Below are 21,490 nucleotides of genomic sequence, written 5' to 3' on the forward strand. Positions count from 1 at the left end.
GTCAGCCAGCAGTCTTATGGAACCACAGCATGCCTTAGTTATATGAGCCTTCATTATCTCCAACCTGGATTATACCTGTAATATATCTGGGCATGAAGCCATCAACCCTTAGGAAACACCAACTCGTACAGAAAGCTGCAGCACATCTCTTCAGTGACACGGGCTACAGCGAGCACATCAGATCTGTCCTCTACACTCTATACTGACTTCTCAAAGAATATGAAGTCAAGTTCAAAGTCTGGGTCCTTATCTTCAGGGCCCTCAATGGCCTGGTCCAGTATGTCTAAAATATTGCATAAAGGTCTAGGATGGAGGCCACAGCTGACAACTCTGCTCCTCTTGAACAAAGGAACTTTCCATCAGGAGGGTAAAGCTCAATTATATAGGAAACAGAGCTTTCTTGGGAGGCTGGTACACACTATTTTCCCTCTGGAGAGTTAGAGAGACAGAGAACAAATCACACATGACAGACACAGTATTGGAAGGCACTCTCATAGACCGGACCTAGATAGCCTCTATTCACTCCTGGGCCTCTTTACTGAGTCTGTCAACACAGAGACCAACTCTGACTCTTCTTTGTGGTGTTGACACCTGTCTATTAGAAACCCATTTCCTCTTGCTTGCCAGTCTTTGAAAAGTGGACCAAGGGCACAGGTAGTTTTTTCCATGCATTATGTAAGTCAATTATCTCAGATAGTGTAAATATTTTTGATATGAAGTAAAACTGAAAATGCATCTGGAACAGGGAACACTGCCTATTTTTTGTGTTAAAACATGGAATAAGATGTTCACTTTGCTAGCACCAAGCTCCCTTTCAAACTGCTGAAACCTTTAAATTGTTCTGAGGGCTCTATTTACCTGTTCTGCACCATGCTCATTGCCATCCAGTCCGAAGGGTAAACGTTCTTTCCTATGAGATCTTTAAACATGATGAATGTTTCCATCAAAAAGTCCTAGAACAATAAAACACAATACAACTATGATTTTATATCCTGCAAACTTCATATTCCAAAGCCAACTCTCTGCTCTGTGGAAAGCACCAAAGGAGAGGGCTCCATCCTACTCCCACTGAAGTGAATGGCAAAGCTACCAATGACATCAATGGCAGTGGAATTGGGACCAAAATCAAGTAAAATAGCAGTTGTAGGCTAGAAATAAAAGTTAAAGGCACGTTACACTGAACTTTTGAGCAATGATAAGCCATAGATGAATGGACAGAAAAACAATTCACAGTAAACAGCATATTAATTTAGGTACTTGGGAGTAGAATTGTTGAAGAATTGTATACCACTTAGAAGAGTCATCTCTTGGAAAAATTGATTTTTTTTTAAATTTAGCTTTTTCAAAATACATATTTCTAAAGATAGAGTGCAAGTTATATCCAGAAATTATTCATATAAACTTATAACATGCAACCATTCATACAAAAAACAAAACCAATTCTCTTTTCTAAAGAACACTTATCAAAGAGACAGAGATTATTGGAAAATAATTATTAACACAATTATTTTATCATTAAGTGTTTGATATATGGAGGTTTACCCCTCCCCCCAACGTTTCTGTAATGAGCTTTAAGAGGCAGCTGCTGAATTGTGAAGCCAATCACTCAAAGGGCCATCAACTCCCATTGATTCCACATAAGTGACACTCACCAGAAGAACTGGCTCTTTCTTAACAGTCAAATTGGTTAAGGGTAACCAATTGAACAATGTCTCTGAACAGCATAATATGGAAACAATTTTTTATTATCTCCATTGTCAGGACATTAGTTTTATGCTATTGAGAAAAAATGAAGTGTTAACAAATCAATATATTTAAAAAGCAGAAAAAAATAAGCATACTGACATCATTTTTTTTACAATTCTTTCCTTTGACTTGCTCAAGTAGATTAGGGATTACTGCACTACATAGACTTTGGTAAAATTGCTAAATATAAACTGTTTCTGAGCACCCAAAGTGCCTGGAAGATGACAATACACCAAAATATCCCATGGTACCAGATAGCCTGACTCATTTGGAAAATTGCAAAAAGTAAGACTAGCTGGGCTTGGATCTGCCATGATCTGCACCATTTGAACTCTGTGATGGTACACAGGTCTGAAAAGCAGCTGGATTTGGCAATGTGAGAATTTTCCTACAGGAGCTTTCAGCTGGCAAAAAGCTGGTCTTATCCAGCAGCTGCATCACTGCCCACACCTGACCCTGGGTGCAAGGAGCGTTTCAAGAACAGGGAGGACAAGGAAAGGGGTGTGGTCAGAGAACTGCTGTAATAATGTAGGGAACGGAGTCAGCTGGTGCATGTTAGAGCAGCTCCTAGGCACTTTTAGCCTAAACTGGGGCAAACCCAGATGCACCATGAAAATCAGACAACTGTAGCTGCTCAGCACAAAAATACAATCTGGGTCAACAATGGAGTTGTTAATGGAGATAAAGAGGAGAGAGAATTAGGACCAATGTCCTGTAAAATAGCAGTTGTAGGCTAGAAATAATAGTGAAAGGCTTACTACACTGAGCTGTAGAGCAAAAATAAGCCATAGATGAATGGATAGAAAAAAGTCACAGTAGAGAGCATATTAATTTAGGCACTTTGGGGAAAAATTGTTGAAGAGCTGTGTACCATTTAGCAGAGTCATCTCTTAGCCAACTATCTAACAAACCTCCCCAACACATAGGGAAGACAAAATAAAGCAAGACAATGATCTACCTACACCAGCAACCCCTATATCTTTGCAAGCTTCTGACTGAGGTAGCATCCAACTCCAGGTATCATTTGAGCACTCTTCGGGGCAAAAGTAAACTTGCAGGGACTATGGGGCAAGAGATATACAACAAATGTGTATCAGCCTATTGACGATACTCCATATTTAGAAATAATAACTAGTATTTGGTAAAGCCATCTGTTCTTCTTAAACAATTATGGCTACTAGAATCATGTGTACTGAGTAGTCCAGTGCAGAATATGAAATATTTGAGAGCCATTTGTCTATTTGCCAGCTTTAAATGTGGATACTTTGTACTTACCACTAGCTCTGAAGTTGTCTGAAAGGTTTCAATGTAAAAGGAGTAATGTTGGTTGTCCATTTGCTTTAAGATTGCTGTCATGCATGCCACAAAATGACTCTAAAACAAAAAAAGAAAAAATAGTAAGGAAATGCACATCTAGATTGTTGATTTAGAAGGAAATGAGAATAACGGATTACATCCTGCAATGCCAAATCACTATATCACTAAAAACAAACAAAACCTGTGCCAGCCCAAGAATGTGAATTTTCAAAAGGTAAGAAGTTCTTCTCACTATGTATACATTGTAAAATATACTTAACAATAACTTACAACTGGCAATACTGAGGATACTACTCAAAGCAACTTTCTTTGATACAAAAGTGGTATCACTCTTAAGGGAATTCAGTGTGAGAGACAGTAAATCCAACTTCCTACAGGACATGAATTTGTATGTGGTTTAAAATTCCTAAAATGAATGTGATATTCCATAGGACTTTTGCATAACAGATTCATAGAAAATGAAAACTTTCTATAAGATCCTTTTGAATATTCATAAAAAATTAATTATATCCCTGCTACAGAATTCTACAGGAAGGATACGAAAATCTAAAAAGAGAGAGAAAATATCTGCTTAATTTTTTTAGATTTTTCAAGTAGCTTCAGTTGAACCCTATCAAATGTGTATAGGATCCAACAGTTTTCATCCCTATTAAATTCTGTAAAACTATATTCTTCTGAATTTTAAAACAGAATTGAAATAAAATGGAAAGTAATTTATAATCTTAGGTTTCCATTTCATTTTACAGAAGTGCTTCTTGTTTGCCAAACCTTCAGGATATACGGGTAAGGCTAAATGATTGAAGTTTCCCTTTGAGGAACACAGTATCTCTTCCTATTGATACTTTTTATGTTGCAAAAATTACAATAATTATTTTGATAACGAGCAACTCAAAATAATCTTTGGATTTCTCTAAAAGAAAAACAACATGAAGCAGAGGCAAGTCTTGAAAATAACTGTTTTCTGACAGATTTACTCAAAACTTTGTATTTGATAAGTTTACAAGGGAGTCCCTGATCTTTCCATCCAGAAGTTCATTTCTAATTTATACTGGTCTTGAGAAATCAGATTCCTCTCTTAATTCTGATTGACTTTATATTTTGTTACCATCATAAATTCAACAAGATCACACATTACTGTAAAGTATCAGCTGCAGTTTATCCCACCCAACCATTTTGGCTACTACATACTGCAAAAAAGGGAAACCTTTCTTAACTTCAGATTATGGCCACTAGAGGTCTTTTACTTTCATATGGTAGCTGCTGTTCAGTTTGTACTGCTTTTTTATTTATTCCTACGTGAGCAGACCCAGTACAGTTCTTGCATATAAACAGTGAAAATTCCAATATAAAGGATTTATTATACCTTCTTTTGGAGTAACATTAGTGCTAGCCAGAACCTTGCCTACTATGTAAGCCTAAGAAGATACATTTTCTGCGGGTAATCCCAAAGCTTTCAGGTAAGGATTTGTATGGTTTTGGTTACTGATGTTCTTCTAAAAGGAAATGCTGATTTTCTGTCCTACAGTAGTTTACTTTTACAGGTATTGCTCAAATTAGACTCTTTTGTGAACTCAAATCCACAACTGCCAGGAAGCTGCAGTGGGTGCAGTGGTGAGACTTAATTTTTTCCAATGTCTTGATTTCAATTTTGAAAGAAATAACTGGCAACACAAATTACAGAATATTACACATGAAAGCATGTGTTGTATTTTTCTCCTTAAGAAGCTTTAAGAGATGCTACAGAATGTGTTTTCTCCCACTAATTTGAAGTAACCATTTGCTGAGATAAGCACTCTCTGTACTAGACTCTAGTAGATGTACTATCTTGCTGTTCAGCCAAAATGACTTTAAGAATGTTAATTTATTTGTTGCAACTTTTAAAATCTGTCTAGCAGTATAGTATTACAGTCTAGCATGAGTGCCTGTGTTTAGTAACTTGTAAATGGGAATTGTGTAAATTAACAGATGACATATGCTGGTTAATGAAAGCAGTTCTCCTACCAATAAATATCACAATTTTGTCAGACAGTTTCCGGCAGCAAACCTGTCAACTTTCACAGCAGTGTGACTGATTGATATATGAAATGGAAGGTGCCAGCACAGCAGGTTTTCTGTCAAAAATCCGACCCCCCCTCCACTTCCCAATATCATGTTAAGACTGAACTGTATATTAAATTTATATTGGTATATTAACTTTTTATGACCTTTAATCATTTACATGAAGCAACCTTGAGTATAATTATAATAATTATATTTAACCACTTGATTTCTTATGTTGAAAACTTGCTCTCCCCCCTCTCCAAAAGCCAGCAAGAAACAGGTATAGCCTCTCATTTCACAAGTGCTCAGGCATTCTCAACATCACCATTCTCACACTGTTAGAACTTAAGTATACTTCACAATTCTGTCAGCAAGTATATGTATATTCATCTAAATTGTCCTACATTGTCTAAGAATCTTATAATATTTAAGAACCATTAACTACTTCACAATAAAGTAAACTCCACAAATTAAGCAATCAGTTTTTAAATTCACTTAGTATGTTTATAACTTGGGCATAAGACATTTGGAATCAGGAACATCCTGCAAACATGCTAGTGGACTGTGATGATGTGAAGTTTCTTTTTTAAAGAAGCACTATATGTAGGGAACTGAATATTTAAATGCAAATAAAACAAGTTGCAGAGAAGATGAAGTTATCCAAATAAACTTGACAGGTCATTTCAGCTGTGCTTAGCCTTGTTAAGATGTATCTTATGAATCACAGGAGAGATGCATGATTGAAACTAGGTCAAACATGTGTAAAAATAAGTGTAATCACAGTGAACACTTGACTGATGAAGGAATACTTAAAATGATGTTAACAGGAAGATTTCTGCTTAGAATACATTATTATGAAAAGTTGCAATAAATTATGTACATTAATTTACCACCTTCATGCACAGAAACATCTTCACACCAGATTGACAATATAACTTCTTAACAAAGCAGTGTCTGTTAACCAAATAATTGACAGCACTTGGAAAAATGAAATACATCGGTCTGAAAAAAAATTAGGTAGCTGTTAGAATATTTGCTTATATCATTAGCAGGAACAAAAAGCATCACTTAGGATGTCAAAGGGCAATGAGACACAGATGAGGAAACCCACTCTTCCAGTAAACACTCAAAACTCCTGAACAGTAAAGAAAACACCATGATCCATCAAACTTCAAAGAACTGTAGAGTGTATCTTGCAGTCTTAGTACAGATACTGCAAAGTGTTAGCTAAAAAGAAACTATCCTATTTACAGATTTAGTATAAACAAACCACATAGTCAATGATAAGATATTCAATCAAGAAATCAAATGTGGCTTTGTAAGCCTTGGAGAGGGGAGATGTCTATTTGCGCCATTCCCACTAAAGTCAATGTCCATGAACTGCATGACAGGTTTCAGAGTAGCAGCCGTGTTAGTCTGTATCCGCAAAAACAGGAGTACTGGTGGCACCTTAGAGACTAACAAATTTTTTAGAGCATAAGCTTTCGTGGGCTACAGCCCACTTCTTACGCATCCAAAGAAGTGGGCTGTAGCCCACGAAAGCTTATGCTCTAATAATTTGTTAGTCTCTAAGGTGCCACAAGTACTCCTGTTCTTTTTTCATGAGCTGCATGTGTAGCACTGATGGGAAAAGAACTATTAAGAAAGTGATAGGGTTGTAGGAGAAAGATGACAAACTTCAGCCCCAACAACCCTAATCCCAGTATACTTTATCATACCAGATGATGACAGGTTGCTGTAGTAACTTCAAATAATGTACAAGAACCACAAGCAATAATAAAACAAAAACACTAGAGAAAAAATAGCAAATGATGTAGAATGAAACTATTCTTCAATATTAATCTAGTATAAGTTAAACATTCACTTGGTTATATTGTGGGTATTTTTTACATGCTGGGAAGTGTGCACATGGAGTGAGGGTGGAAGGTATTTGGTTCATGTGGCCAATTAAACAGTTATCCTCGTGTGTCACGATATATGTCCACATACATGTCAACAAAAAGCAACCAAAATAAAATTTAAATACTAATGCTCTAAGGCTTTTGAAAGGCAATAGTTAAAGACATGCCATTAGCAGAATATTTAAAGTTTTAAACTATTACTTTTATCTAAAAAGAGTACAAACAGTTAACAGTAAGTCAACAAGTCTACCTGATGTTTCAAAAGGCATAATTGGAATAATATTTGTTTATGTGTTTATAATATATATAAATAACATATAAACAATTTACTTTTCAGTAGTGGGTGATGTGATCACACTACGTATTGAGTCTGAGCTAATTTTCACAGTACAAATCAGGCATACATTAACTCAACTGAAATCAATGGAGTGGAGTGCAAAACTGGTGTTTGTGAAGTCTGGAAAGTTCTTTGGGAACTTTCTGGGTAACAGGTATTATACAAATATAAGTCACATCATTAATATACATGAGAGCATTTTTTGTAATCTGAATACTGCTCACAATGTTAAAAATCACCAATATATTAGCAGTTTCTATATTGTAATAATGCAATACAGAAAGATCTTCTGGACATTCATGAAACGAGTAAATAACCTCACCTGCTTAGGTTGAGCATATGCACAATGTGACAATTCTTGTAAATAAAAGCTAAGGAATGCACTGTGATGCCATTGAGAGTGACAGTAGTTCAAAGCTTTTTGGCACACATAGTAATGCTTACAGTGCTTCAGAAAAACAATATACCCTCAGAACTCTAGTGCATGTCTATATCGATACAGATGGTAACACAACACTTCTTTATCATATTATGAAAAACATTGAACAGCAGCATTTTGTGCTGAAAAAGGTATAAACTGAATTTGAAGTGGTGAATCAGATATTCCTTATGTAGTAGTTTTGTGTCTTCTCAGAGGAATATAATTCACCTCCAAGCCACATGCTCTCCTATACTCCTCCAAGCCATGTGCCTAGGTATAAAGGCCTAGACCAAAAATATAAAGATTATAATAAGCTGTTATGTAACAGCCTATTGTGCTTATCAAATGTGTACACAGTGTTTGAAATTTGGAAACCGATCCACCCCACATACATTTATCACAGCTTGTCATTGAATATTTGGGGGTGGGGGGTTGGGGTTGTTTTTTGGTTTGTTTACATAAAGTAGATCCATCCTCTGCTGTACTAGGTTTGAGGTTCTATTTTTACATTTATGTTTGATGTCTTATAGTTCATTGGACCTGTCTTCTTGTCTTTCATAGATGACTAAACTGAAGCCTTGGTACTCTATTTGCACATCTTACTGACAGCTTTTAGTTTCTGACTAAAAACATCCCAGTCTGCTGTATTCTTATTCCACTGTTTACCTTCCATAGTAGGTAAAATTTAGTACAGCCTAGCGTTTAGTTGAACATAGAAGGATAATTACCTACATGTTGGATTAATTAATGGGAAAATGTGAGTAATTTTACAACAGAAATGATATGGGAATAAAAGCAGCCTCTCAGATTTAAAAGTCTATTAAAGGTTATACAATTAAGGCTCTCTCAAAATTGTTCCTTTAAAGCTAATGCAGATATAATGATAGCATGGTATTTCTCCAAAAAACAGAAGTATTATGCCCTGCTACAAGTCTTAGTCTTACAATTATCTGTGGGGGTCTAAAAACCAACATTCAAAGAACCTCCCATCCCACAAAAGTGGTATTCTTTCGCTACAATCTAATTTTTTGTGTGTATGTTCAGTACTAGAATCACCCCCCATTCTCCCTGCCCAGCATTTCCCAGGATAAAATCTAACAAGGAGCATGACTGCATTGTAAATGATTTATCACAGAAGTATATTAATTGGGCCAGATTTTGTCCTTCTTTACACCGGTGCAAAATAGTGAAGAACCAGTGGATAGAATCTGTCCCATTACATTGTACAGAACATATTTACATAGTGACCTCCTTAGAAGATTCATACACCTGCATGCACATAAAGTATAATATACATTCTTTATCTACTTTCCAATGGCAGAGCAATCACCTACAATGAACAGTCATTGCGACAGAAGATTCACTGCAAGGCTTCCGCTTTATTCTGTCCAAAGCACAGAAGCTAAAATCATCTGTAACCTACTGCCTAGACCACATCTGCCTTGTACTTCAAAACCCTCTGTTGGCTTCTTCTCATCTGCTGTATCAAATTAAAGCTTTCATCCTTACCTTCTAGTATCTGTGCAATTCTACTCTTGCTTACATAGCTGCTCTCATTTCTTACCACACCTCACCAATCACTCCACTACAATCAACTTCTTCTCCCACACCTGCTTTCATGCCTTCTTCCAGGCTGCTTTAGATATCTGACATGAACTTCCCATCCAGTGCAATGGGCATCCATCCTTTCAAAATCTCCAAGTTTACCTGAGGAGGCAGGGGGCTTATTTCCATGAGCTTCTTGTTTGCAGCTGTGATTCTTTGTACCCATTCCACCCTGGGCCAGGCCTGACCAGTTAAGGACCAGTTGGGCTAGCAGGGATGTGGCTAACTTAATATTAAAAGCATTATAAGCTCCTTACTCTTTTAGCCAAGGCTGCCATTTTACCACACTCCCCTCCACATTAAAGACAACTAGCAGCTTAACATTCTGCAGAAACTATAAAAGCACAAAATACAACTATACAAAGAAACTATTTTAAATGCTCTTAATTCTAGTTTATTTTAGTACCAATTAAGTCATTTTCCTCTAGTGAAGTACAGCCAGTCTCTTGCAGAGAAAGGGGTTGGAAGCTGGTCTGGGAACTAGAAAGGGAGGGTAGTAGCAGTGGGAGTGATCTGGAATGAAAGGTAATATCCAACAGTAAAAAGAGCTGAAAGGAAACAGCACACTGTCTGAGAATTTGCTACAAAGGAAAACACCAGTAGAGATAAGAGGGGTCAGCAGCAAAGCCTAGTGGAATCATTTATAGAGCAGCAATTTAGTTTTTGTTTTCCTTCTGAAATACACAGGAACAAAGATGTGATTACATAAACAAGCTTGAGGTGGCATCTTTTATCTTTGGGTAGTCCTCTGTAGCTTTCCAGATATCGTGAAGGCCAAATGTCTTAAACAGCTGCTTCATTTATTTAAAAACTAAAAACAAAACAAAACTAACTCTTGTATTCCAAGAAGTCAATCACCCTTTAATCAGTTTTATTGTCTTTCAGCTACACTGACTGCACACAAGAGCAGGAAAAATCAAATTAAAAACCTGAAGTGCACATACACAGATAGGCTTAATATAAATCTACCCCTGAATTGTCAAAGCAGTGCACAGGGCTTTATCAAAATATCTCCTAATACACTCAGTGGAAATTGAACAACTTTGAAAAATTTTCCTCTACCTTTAATTTTTTTGCAAAGAAAATGTGAGTCAATATACATTATATTTCTGAAAATTCTGGAATCAATAGCACAAAACTTCAACCACATTTAGCAAAGTTTTTGAATTAGTTCTATGGTGACCTCAAAGGATTCCACAAAGACCTTCTCTACACTAAGAGCAATAGATAAAATTTTGCAGCAAAGGTTCAAATGCACTTATGATACCAAGGGCCCAGAATTTTTTTTTTTTACTGACCTGCCATGAAAACCTGCGTAACTCACTCAGCCTGTAGGTTTTCCTGACAAAATGCCCGAGCCCCATTTATGAGAGCACTAGTACAGCTGAATTGTTGCTGAAGAATGTGTACCAATTTTCCCAATGCAGATGCATTGTAACAGTTCAGAACTGAAAAGATGTTCAGACACTGATGTGCCACCCTGGGGTAGAGTGTGGCATTTATTTCATAGGGGGAAAAAACTGACAATGCTTTACAATATTGATATTGAACTCCTTTGTAAAGTGCTTTGAGATCTATGGATAAGCACTATGGTAAGAACTTGCTATTATTTAACATTATTATTTACAAAGCCTTTTTCAGTTATTGCATCCTGTATTGGGATTTGGTTGGTTGGTTTTATTTGTGACAGAAGAGTGTGGGGGTGTTTGTTTTCTAAGAGGAAGGGAAACACATCTATCCCATTAAGGCACAGACTATACAGTATTTTTAAGGTACTATAAAATTTTTCATTTTAGTTCATCTAAGTTCATTGAACTAACCTGAACAATAACAAATTTAAAGTTATTGGGGGAAATGCTGAATGTGCAATGCACTTCATGAAAAATTCCCATTTCCTTTAACGTCTGGGATGATCTGATAAACCCAAACTGAGTACTGAATGTTCTCTATACTGAGTGCCTCCTTCCCCTTTCCATATGACAAAGGAATGTAAAATTATTAGTGCAACAGTCATTACATTCCCCTTCCATATTAGGAACTTTATCATGATGTGCCTTGGCCATTTGCTCTACCTCTGAACCAGCCTGAATTAGGGGAGCCTCCGTGATCTCTGCCACACACTAGCCTCCAATCGTATAACACATTCCCTGTTCCATTTGGACTAACTAGCAGTGTTAATTTTCCCCCAGAAAAAAGTAGCCTATTTAAACACAGTCATATTCCCTGTCTTTACAAATGCTCTTTTTACAATGTTAACCAGTCCACTCAAAGCAGATGCTTTTGCTGTCTTGGAAATAATTCCTTCTGAAAATGAATGCCTGTTATGCCTTAGAACTTCCAAGTCTGGAACTTATCAAGAAAACCAATGTCACAGGGACCAAAAATCTACACACAATTCCCCCAACATTAAATGGTGATTACACACCACTTCAAACAGGGCAACATATACCTCCCACAACAGTGACTGGTGTCCCTCAAATCTTCTCAGCACCCAAATGAAAGGTGAAGGGATGCCCCACAAACCTCACACATGCACACACCATGAAATTTTATTTTTAGTTTCTAATAGGACGGGTCAGACCAGCCGTTCATCTGTTTTGAGGTCTTGGAGCTTCATACAACTGCGGGGTTGCTCATCAGACTGTAGGAAACCCTGCCAGGAAGGGGAACATCCACGCACAAGAGTAGAAAGTTGTCCTTCCCCTGTGGTGTTTCATAATGTCAGAATATGCAGGGTGGTTTGCGTTTGTCCTTCTCACTGGGCTAGGATTTTGCCTGACTAGACTGCCTTGCTGAGAAGCCAGTAGTTGTGACTTTTCACTACTGGTCACTATAATCTTCTCCTGGAACAGGCCAATAGGGAATGAAAGAGGGCAGATACCTTTTGCATAATGTTTTCTGATGGAACTGAGGGAAACTATACTCCCAGAAGAAAGAAACAAAGATGTCACTCTCAGATTTTATAGGCAGTATTGGGAATGAGGTAAAATGGCCAGAGATGGCATGGTAAAAAACTACAATAAAAATGTGATTTCACTGGTATTTTGTGTAAGTATCTGCTAATACAGCTTTATAGGGTTCTTTTATTTATCTTTATTATACCAAGTAATATTGCACTGTATGTGAGCATATCAATATATTTCTATCTCAAATCAGTCAGCTGAGACATTAGATTATGATTAAGACAGTAAATATACTTTTTTGTAGAGGATAAAACCACTAATTTCATTTATGCAGTAATGTGATTAGATTTTTAATTGTAGAGACTTTTAAAACTACACTATTCACTCTATTCTGCAAAATAATTATTAACTCAGCCTCTAAGGAAACATGAAATATTTATATCAAGTAATTTTTATGTTATTTTATTTTAGCTAACATATGCAATACAATCTGCTCTATAGAACTATGAAGACTAAGATGTACATTGGATAGATGCTGTTTCATCACATATTCTGAAAAATTAGCAACATCTTATTACAAAACTCTAACCAGCTTAACTTCAATGCATACAAATCACCACACTTTTATCATATGCTTTACAGACACATTTTGAGTCTCTTTCGACTTAAACCAGTATAACCCCATTAGACTAGTGTTCACATTAAGATTTGACAGTGCCAGGGACTAAAGGTAACAATGGAACAATATTTAACCTTAATCTCTCAATGTCCCTTAAAAAGAATTATCCTTGAATTTGTCTCTAACCATGGAAGATAATTTTCCTTGTACATACCACTAACAGCAAATATATAGGCTTGATTAAATTAAAAAAAAAAATTAATGAGTTGCTAAGCCAGTGCTGTCCTTCTTTTTCAGTGCTGACTGATGGGTTTTAAGACTGTAAGTCTTGCCTCTTGTCTTGTATACATCACTGAGCAATAGCTTACCTTTTTCTTAGGTCTATCACATTTATAACCTACAATGCCACCAGCTCTTCTTAGCTACGAATGTATTTTACAGATGATTCCCAGGTCTCATTTGATAGCCTCCAGAGTGAATAAAAGAATTAGCACTATCTTTCTGAGGCAGAGAAATTGATTTCAGGTAATACAACTGCATCTGACTGTGGAAAATCAATATTTTATCCAAGAAAATTAACAGAAATAAATATTATTGTTTGAAATAAAGAACTGGATTCTATTTAACAATATGTATTAAACACAACATTTGGCAGGACACACTTTGCTTTTATCCTTCTGAAAACTGTCTGGATTTTGCAAGAGCATTATGCAGGCATTTCAATTAAAAGCAATGAGCTGGGATGCTTTACAGCACTACTCTGATGTAGCAGAATGCTCTTACCATATTAATGATCTTGGAGAACATTTGTGGAAGGGCCATAATCCAATTTTAATACCAAATAAAAGATTTTTGACTTCATTTATGATGCTAAACAGTAGGCACCTGTTCCAGCTCATACGATGCACAAAGAATTGTCAAAGAACTCACTGGACTCCCACTCAAGATACAGGTGACTTCCACTCAAGTCCGTGGAAGTTACTCATGTCCAGTGCGGGAGGAGGAGTGGAAGTTAAGGCTATAGGGGCACTTGATAGAGTAGGCCTTTAATATTATATTGCACATATCAGTATAAATGCATAATGACGTTATTACCCTAGCACAACTATTTACTACAGTAGCACAGCTTGTTACACCTAAAGAAAAACTGAAACCAAAGTAGTTCTAGTCATCTAATTAATCAGTGTCTTCTTCTGCTATTCATACACGTACAAAAACCAAACAAACAACCCCTGCCCAGCCCAAAACAAACAACTAGGGAGATTTGTAACAATATCAGCCAGATATGCTATGTGAACAACTACATCTTCATCTCAGCACTCAGATATTTCTGTACTCACTATGAATTAGGACATTTTGTCTCAGACAGCAATTATATACTTTGTGAGCACCTAACTTAGGTGCCGTGCTCCTGAATGACAGGCATGAGTTGGGATTACATGTTGCAAGTAAATTCAAACTCAACTCATATGTGAGAGTGATAGAGTTTAAAGCCAGAAGGGACCATTAGATCATCTAGCCCAACCTCCAGTTTTACACCGGCCATAGAATTCACCCAGTTACCCATGTATTAACTGTGTTTTACCAAAGCATGTTTTATTTGTGTGCATTGGAAGAAATGGTATGCATCATGTCTTCATAGATAGCATACAAGCTAAAATGAAAATTTGGGGATAAATGATAATACACTCAGCCACTATAACATCAATTTCAAAGCATTATACCCTTAGTAACAGTGTGTTCATAGTTAAGATGCACAAGGAATGGGATGGAAAATAAAATGGAAAATACTATAATGGCATTATATAAATCAATGGATCCCCCTTATCTGGAATACTGCATACAGTATTGGTCTCCCCATCTCAATAAAAAGATACTGGAGAAATGGACTGTGTTCAATGAATGAGGAGGAGAATACACAAGGGCATGGAAAAATTCATATGCAGAGAGATTGAAAGATGTATATTGTTTATCTTATGAATAAGAGGGGTATGATAAAATTACACAACATAATGAATGGTCTAGAGAAGGTAGATTGTGAGCTCCTGTTCTCTCTGTCTCATAACAGGAGAACAAGGGCACATTCAATGACATTGAAAAGTGGCAAATTCCAGACTGATAAAAGAGAATGTGTTCCCCTCACACAATGTGCAACTGGACTATGGAGCTCACTGACATAGATGTTGCTGGGCCCAAGAATTTAGCAACATTCAAATAGGGATAAGGCATTTATATGGATAACAAGCATATCCAGAAGTGATGCATCTGAAGAAGTGGGGGGTTTTACCCACGAAAGCTTATGCACAAATAAATCTGTAGTCTTAGAGTGATATTAATTAATGCTTTAAAAAAGGTTTTGGAAGGGTTATAAAAGTCTTATACTTCAAGTTTTAAACAGATCTCTGTTACAGATTTGGATGAAACATGAATGGGGAGCACATTATTGTATTTCAAAGTTTCTTACAACTCACTGGCCACTGTCATAGTGGATGAGCTAGACCACAGCTCTGATTCAGAATGGCAATTTTTATGTTCTTTTGTTCTATTACTGAACAATAATTTGGCAGGCAGTCTCTCAAGGTACATCCGCCTGACAAAACTAAGTTTTCTGCCTGTGTATTTTTTTTACATGTTTTAGATCAAAACCTTCTTGACTAGAAGCAATTCAAAAATGTCACACCACATGTACTTTGACTTTTTTTGTTTATAATGGAAATAAAGTGAGGGCCCTGGCAAGGAGCCTTTTTTCAAGTGGATTTCTCTGCTGTTGCACCCCCTGCTATTTTAACTGTCACTCCAAAGCCAGTGTGGGGCCCATCGGTTTTTCAATGGATAGTATTTGATAACAGACCCAGCTAGCCTGTCTGTCAAAAGAGATGTAATGAAAAAATATGGACATTCCCTTGAAAACTAGATGAGATTGTTCAAAGGAATGAGATTATTTGTTCCTAGTGTGAACAAGGCAGGGCAACAGCAGATCTTATTACCAGCAATTGGGAAATATCACAATGTACAGTCCCAGAAGAGTATCACACACACACACACAGCACATATGAAAACATGGCTTTACTGAGAAAGGGCATGCAGAAAGGGAAAGTTGCAATAACATGTCTGAATGCTTGACTCCAAGGAAAACCCAACACATCATCTGCACATGGGACAGCGAAAATGTGAGTGAGCTGAGGACTGATTTACAGTGGCATGTTAAGAAAACAGAGCATTGCCCCAGCACTTTGTATTATCCACATGAATCTGCTAGGTATTTTCCCCTGGTGGCACAGACAGCTTGGTAGGGCAAGGTTACACCATGGGCCAAGACTCATAGACAGACAACACATAGTGGAAAGAGCAGCTTCCTGCCATTTTATTTTTCAAGTTTTGCTATTCTGTTTTATTCAGGTTCTTCTATCTGTGCCATTTGACCGTCTAATTTCTGATGTCAGTAATTTAACACTGAATGGAAGACCTTCTCAAATGTGATGATCAAAGATAAATTGGACTCTGAAATGACTGATGCACAGTACCTTGTAATGGAGATGAGTTGACAAGTGAGAATATATGTTGAAAAAACAAACTGCAAAAAGATCTTTAAAAAGAGGGATAGAGATCACTGTGAGGAGTGTCTTGTTGGCGTATGCAAATAATTTGATTGTCTAGTCTTCCTGGAACTAGAAGTTTGAACCACAGTAAGGCTTTCCTCAGCTCTTCATTCTTTGTAAGGGTGGTCAATCTTGCCAATAGGTAGCCAGATTTGGTTCTGAGTAGATCAACTGAGTTCTATATCATTTGGAATCTTTTGGATACAACCCCAGAAGAACAAAGTACTGTCAACACTGTGGAGATATTAGGGATACCCTGGTGTGTTATCCTGGAGTACAAGTTTTCTATTCCTTAACTCATGAGCTGGCTTTTTTTTTAGGCTTGTCTATACTGTGCTACAGTATAGACTACCGGGATGTGAATTAGAGCGTCCCAGAGTAAGTGCTCTAACTGCTGGCTCAAACTAAAAGGTCCGAAAAGTTTGCATCAACATAGTCCTGTTTGAAAGAGGACCATTTTAACATGAACTAGGTAGTCTGACATAGCCAAGATTGACAACTGGAACAATAAAACAGTAACATGCTTAATGTTATGATCTATAATACTTTGCAAATTTGGCCATAAGCACATTTAAAAGATATGTTTTCTTAAATTTTAAATTTTATTCATAGCATATATAAAACCAATCAAAATGAGGATCAACTCCCCCAACCAATCATGACTGATACAATACAAAATGTCCTAAACTTGCCTTAAAAAGTTCCAGGGTAAGCTTGTCTTTCCCAATTTTGCTAAAATTTACAGTGAAATGTTTTTGCTTGAACCTTAGTAGAGAATATATGAAAGTGTAATTGCTTGGTTAAGGATCTGAAGTTTTATGGAGTACCCGGACAAACGTCTATAATTACGTATTTTATTTACATGGTCATTGTATAGAGAGAAATTTCAGGCTTCCGCTTACCTAAGTTGTTACTGATCCAGTATGTCTGAATATAAGTTCTCCCTTAAGTTATCCTCAATGAACACATGAATAACAAACTTCAGCACAATTTTGAGAAGAAAACCCCTCTGAGAAGTACCCAAGGCAACATGAAACTTCCTATTTCAGAGGGCAGAAGGGGGCAAACTGTGAAAGATTAGTGAGGTCTAAGTAACACGCCAAAGCAGGAGGTTCTGAGGGGGTGGGCAAGAAGTAGTGTTGCTAGGCATCCGGTTTTGGACCAGAACATCTGGTCAAAAAGGGACCCTGGCGGCTACGGTTGGCCCTGCCGCCCAGGCCATTAAAAGTCAGCTTGGCGGTGCAGCAGGGGCCCAGGGCTAAGGCAGGCTCCCTGCCTGCCCTGGCTCCTCATGGCTCCAGGAAGCGGTTGCCAGCCCCTAGATGCCTGGGTGGCCAGGAAGGCTCTGCGTGCTGCCCCCACCCCATGGGCTGGCTCCGCAGCTCCCATGGGCTGGGAACAGCGACCAATGGAAGCTGCGGGAATGGCACCTGCAGGCATAATGGCAGTGCGCAGAGCCTCCCTGGCTGCCCATGCACCTAGGAGATGCAGGGACCTGGTGGCTGCTTCCTGCAAGTCGCAAAAAGCATCGCTGTGATCCGCCATCCCAAACCCCCTCCCACACTCAAACCCCCGCCCCAGCCCGGAGTCCCTTCCCACACCCAAACTCCTTCCCGGAGTCTGCACCTCACACTCTCCCCAACACCCCCCAGCCCTGAGCCCCCTCCTGTACCCCAAACCCCTCCTCCAAGGTTCCACCCCAGAGCCCACACCCTCAGCCAAAGCCCTCACCCCCCACACACACTCCCAACCCCCTGCCCCAGCCCGGAGCCCCCTCCTACACCCCAAACCCCTTATCCACAGTCCCACCCCAGAGCCCATACCCAGCAGCCAGAGCCCGCACCGTCTCTTGTACCCCAACCCCCTCCCCCAACTCCGAGCCCTCTCCCACACTCTTAATCCCTCATTTCTGGCCCCACCCAGAGCCTGCACCCGCAGCCCAGAGCCCATACCTTCCCCCCCCCCCACCCCAACCCCTTCCCCAGCCCGGAGTCCTCTCCCACACCCCAAACCCTTCATTCCTGGCCCCACCCCAGAGCCTGAAACCCAACACCCTGCCCCATCCTGGTGAAAGTGAGTGAGGGTGGGGGACAGCAAGCAATGGAGGGAGGGGGCATGGAGCGAGTGGGGGCAGGACCTCAGAGAAGGGGAAGGGCCTCTGGGAAAGGGCATGGCAGGGTAGGACAGGGGTGTTTGGTTTGTGCAATTAGAAAGTTGGCAACCCTAGCAAGGAGACAAGGAGCAGCTGTTCTCTATTCTGTGCTCCAGTCAAAGCAAGGTGAGGGGAGATTCCCAAGCAAAAACCTGCCCCCGAGTTATCGTATGTTAAATCTTCAATAATCCCACTACTATCTGCAGCCTCTAAGCATGTGGGGTGGGGGAGGCGGGTGTCTCTGGTAGGGTCACACAAAACAAGCATCCTGTGAAAGCTATGCTGCCTCTCTGATATGGGGACAATTTAGAGAACTGTGTAGAGGTCTTAAGTGGAAGATCTATTCTATTCCTATAGGTATATTGAAATCCACGGGGTTAGTGCATAGTTTCATGAAGAGTAGAAAGGACAAATTCTCCCACCCTCTGTAAAAGTAGTAAGAAAATATGCAAATATGAACTTGTGATCTCACCAAGTCCCCAGTAGGAAAACCACATAGGGTCACAATATTTGGCCGTTTTGGTGACATATGTAATAGATATGAAAATTGCCTGCAGTGGGTTTGCTCATGCATGGAAGAGGCCAGATTTTGGTTTAAGCAAGGGAGTGTGGTACATTTAATTTGTTGTATTAAACAGTCTGAATCCCAGGCTTCCTACTAATCTAAGCTATGAAGAACAGAAGAATCACTCGATTGTTGGGGAATTTAATAAATTAATAGATTTTAAGGCAAGAAGGAACTACTGTGATCATCTATTCTGATCTGCATAAAACAGCTATTGCAATTCACCCAGTAACTCCTACATCAGGTGCAACAGCTTTTGGTTGATTGAGCATATCCTTTAGAAATACATCTTCAGTGTGGCTGACCATAAAAGCAAAACCAAACCAAAAAGGTGAATTATATATACTGTTCACTCCTTGCAAAACGAAGAAGGCAATTTCCACTAGAATACTAGTTTACACATGTACAAGACAAGTATCCAGTGCTACAAATGGTGCCAGATGCCACATTACAGCAGAAAGTTACACAAGGAACCAACCCCAAACTATAATATGCGTCTGTGAAATATGCATTTAATTTAGCTTTAATACAATAAAAGGACCAACATTTGACCTCCTAATCTGTTTTGTATACCCTGTAGAATGTTTTAATCAAGAATTAAAATATCAATACCAGCATTGTTGCACTCATGAGAAACTATTCAATAGCAAATAACTGTGTGTGCACAATTAAAAAAGTACTCCATGAGCAAGTCCATAAACAATAATGTCCATTTTGCACTTTCAAAGGGATGCTAAACAGCACAGTGAAAAATTATTAGTATGTATGCAACTAACTTTAAGTCACTTTAAGTACATCATTGTGCTAGGGACACCTGATAATCAGGACTTTCTGTTCACATGTATAGCCCGACAGATATATACACCTCTACCTGGATATAACGCTATCCTCGGGAGCCAAAAAATCTTACCACATTATAGGCGAAACCGCATTATATCGAACTTGCTTTGATCCACTGGAGTGCGCAGCCCCGTCCCCCCGGAGCACTGCTTTACCGCGTTATATCTGAATTCATGTTATATCGGGTGGTTTTATATCGGGGTAGAGGTGTACTGTGTTCTTTTGTCCTTGAGGTTTACTACCCTGACCCATATGAGATTGGATCCAACACATAAGACATTAAAGTGGTATTTTCAAAGGACCTGAGGGTCATAGACTCCGCACTTCAATGGGATTTGGGCAACTAACTTCCTTGGACTCCTTCAAAAATACCAACCTAAATAGATACCGAAAGACAACAAAATATACTTAATGAAAATCAACAGCTATATGCAGATATGTTAAACAATGCAATGCAGACATGTTACACACATATTTAGCTCTTTCTAACTATCAATTGGTATAATCATCTAACAACTTTACAGCTAAGCCTAACTGTCCTATAAGTCATAATAGCAGCTACAAATTGTCTCAGGATTGTTTGAGTCTCAAAACCAGGAAAAGAGACTGGCTTTTGGTTCACTCCCAACTTCACTGGGACATGCCTTTGCCTTCTCTTGCAAGACATTGTTAATTCCTTCAGCCAGTACAAGCATGGGTTTTAATCTTTCCTTTAATGATCACATCATAAGACTCATGTTCTATCATCTTAGAAACACTGCAAAGGTTATGGTTCTGTCTTTCCCAAGAGGACACTGAAATGCTTATCTATGCTTTTCTGATATCTTGACTGGATTATTGTGGCTCTCCCCCTTGGAAATCATCCAGCAGGGACTAAGAACAGGCTACAATTGATTCTAAATTCCTTTGCCAGAATTTTTACACAGACTAAAAGACCTTCTCATATTTCACTGACATTACGTTGGCTTCCACTTAAATATCACATTGATTTTATAATCTTGTTGCATATATTTAAAGCACTCCCTGGACTCATTGCGCCTTACTCCACTAAGCTTAAAGTATCACACTTTCCTCACTACATCTCGTGTTCAGATGCTGCTGGCCTGATGGTCCTGACATGCAATGTTAGCTACAAGGCCTTGTACTTACTTTGCTCCTTGCCTTTAGAACTGACTGTTGAATGATAGCTTGTCAGATCTTTAGCATTTCATTTTATTTGTATGAATATTTAAAAACTGAATTTAAGAGCTGGAGAAAAGTGTCAGATCAGCAGCCCAAGATACTGACATCCTCTGTTTATTCACAAGAGCAGGTACACACTATAGACAGCAGCAGTGCAAGCTCTTCCTATGCCAACCTGTTAACATGTGTCAATCCTTACATGCAGAAACCATCGCTAAGGGCAGGTGGGTATCATCTTCCAGGTATAGCACTTTTCTAGGCTA

The 21,490-nt window shown here is 38.5% G+C and overlaps 2 protein-coding genes across 2 annotated transcripts in view; one reads left to right on the forward strand and one right to left on the reverse strand.

Moving 5' to 3' along the window:
- The window catches only part of DOCK2 (dedicator of cytokinesis 2), a 492,812-nt gene that overhangs the window by 134,935 nt on the left and 336,387 nt on the right, over positions 1–21,490 (reverse strand). The window contains exons 28-29 of the mRNA XM_042850773.2: positions 3,022–3,120; positions 859–953 (exon numbers count right to left, since the gene is read on the reverse strand). Coding sequence (XP_042706707.1) covers positions 859–953; positions 3,022–3,120 — 194 coding nt within the window. The remainder of the gene's footprint in view (positions 1–858; positions 954–3,021; positions 3,121–21,490) is intronic.
- INSYN2B (inhibitory synaptic factor family member 2B) overlaps positions 4,337–21,490 on the forward strand; it is a 118,180-nt gene continuing 101,026 nt past the window's right edge. The window contains exon 1 of the mRNA XM_005295700.4: positions 4,337–4,520. The gene's annotated coding sequence lies outside the window, so the exon portion shown is untranslated. The remainder of the gene's footprint in view (positions 4,521–21,490) is intronic.

Source organism: Chrysemys picta, chromosome 8, assembly GCF_011386835.1.
Source record: "Chrysemys picta bellii isolate R12L10 chromosome 8, ASM1138683v2, whole genome shotgun sequence".
Classification (NCBI taxonomy): Eukaryota; Metazoa; Chordata; order Testudines; family Emydidae; genus Chrysemys; species Chrysemys picta.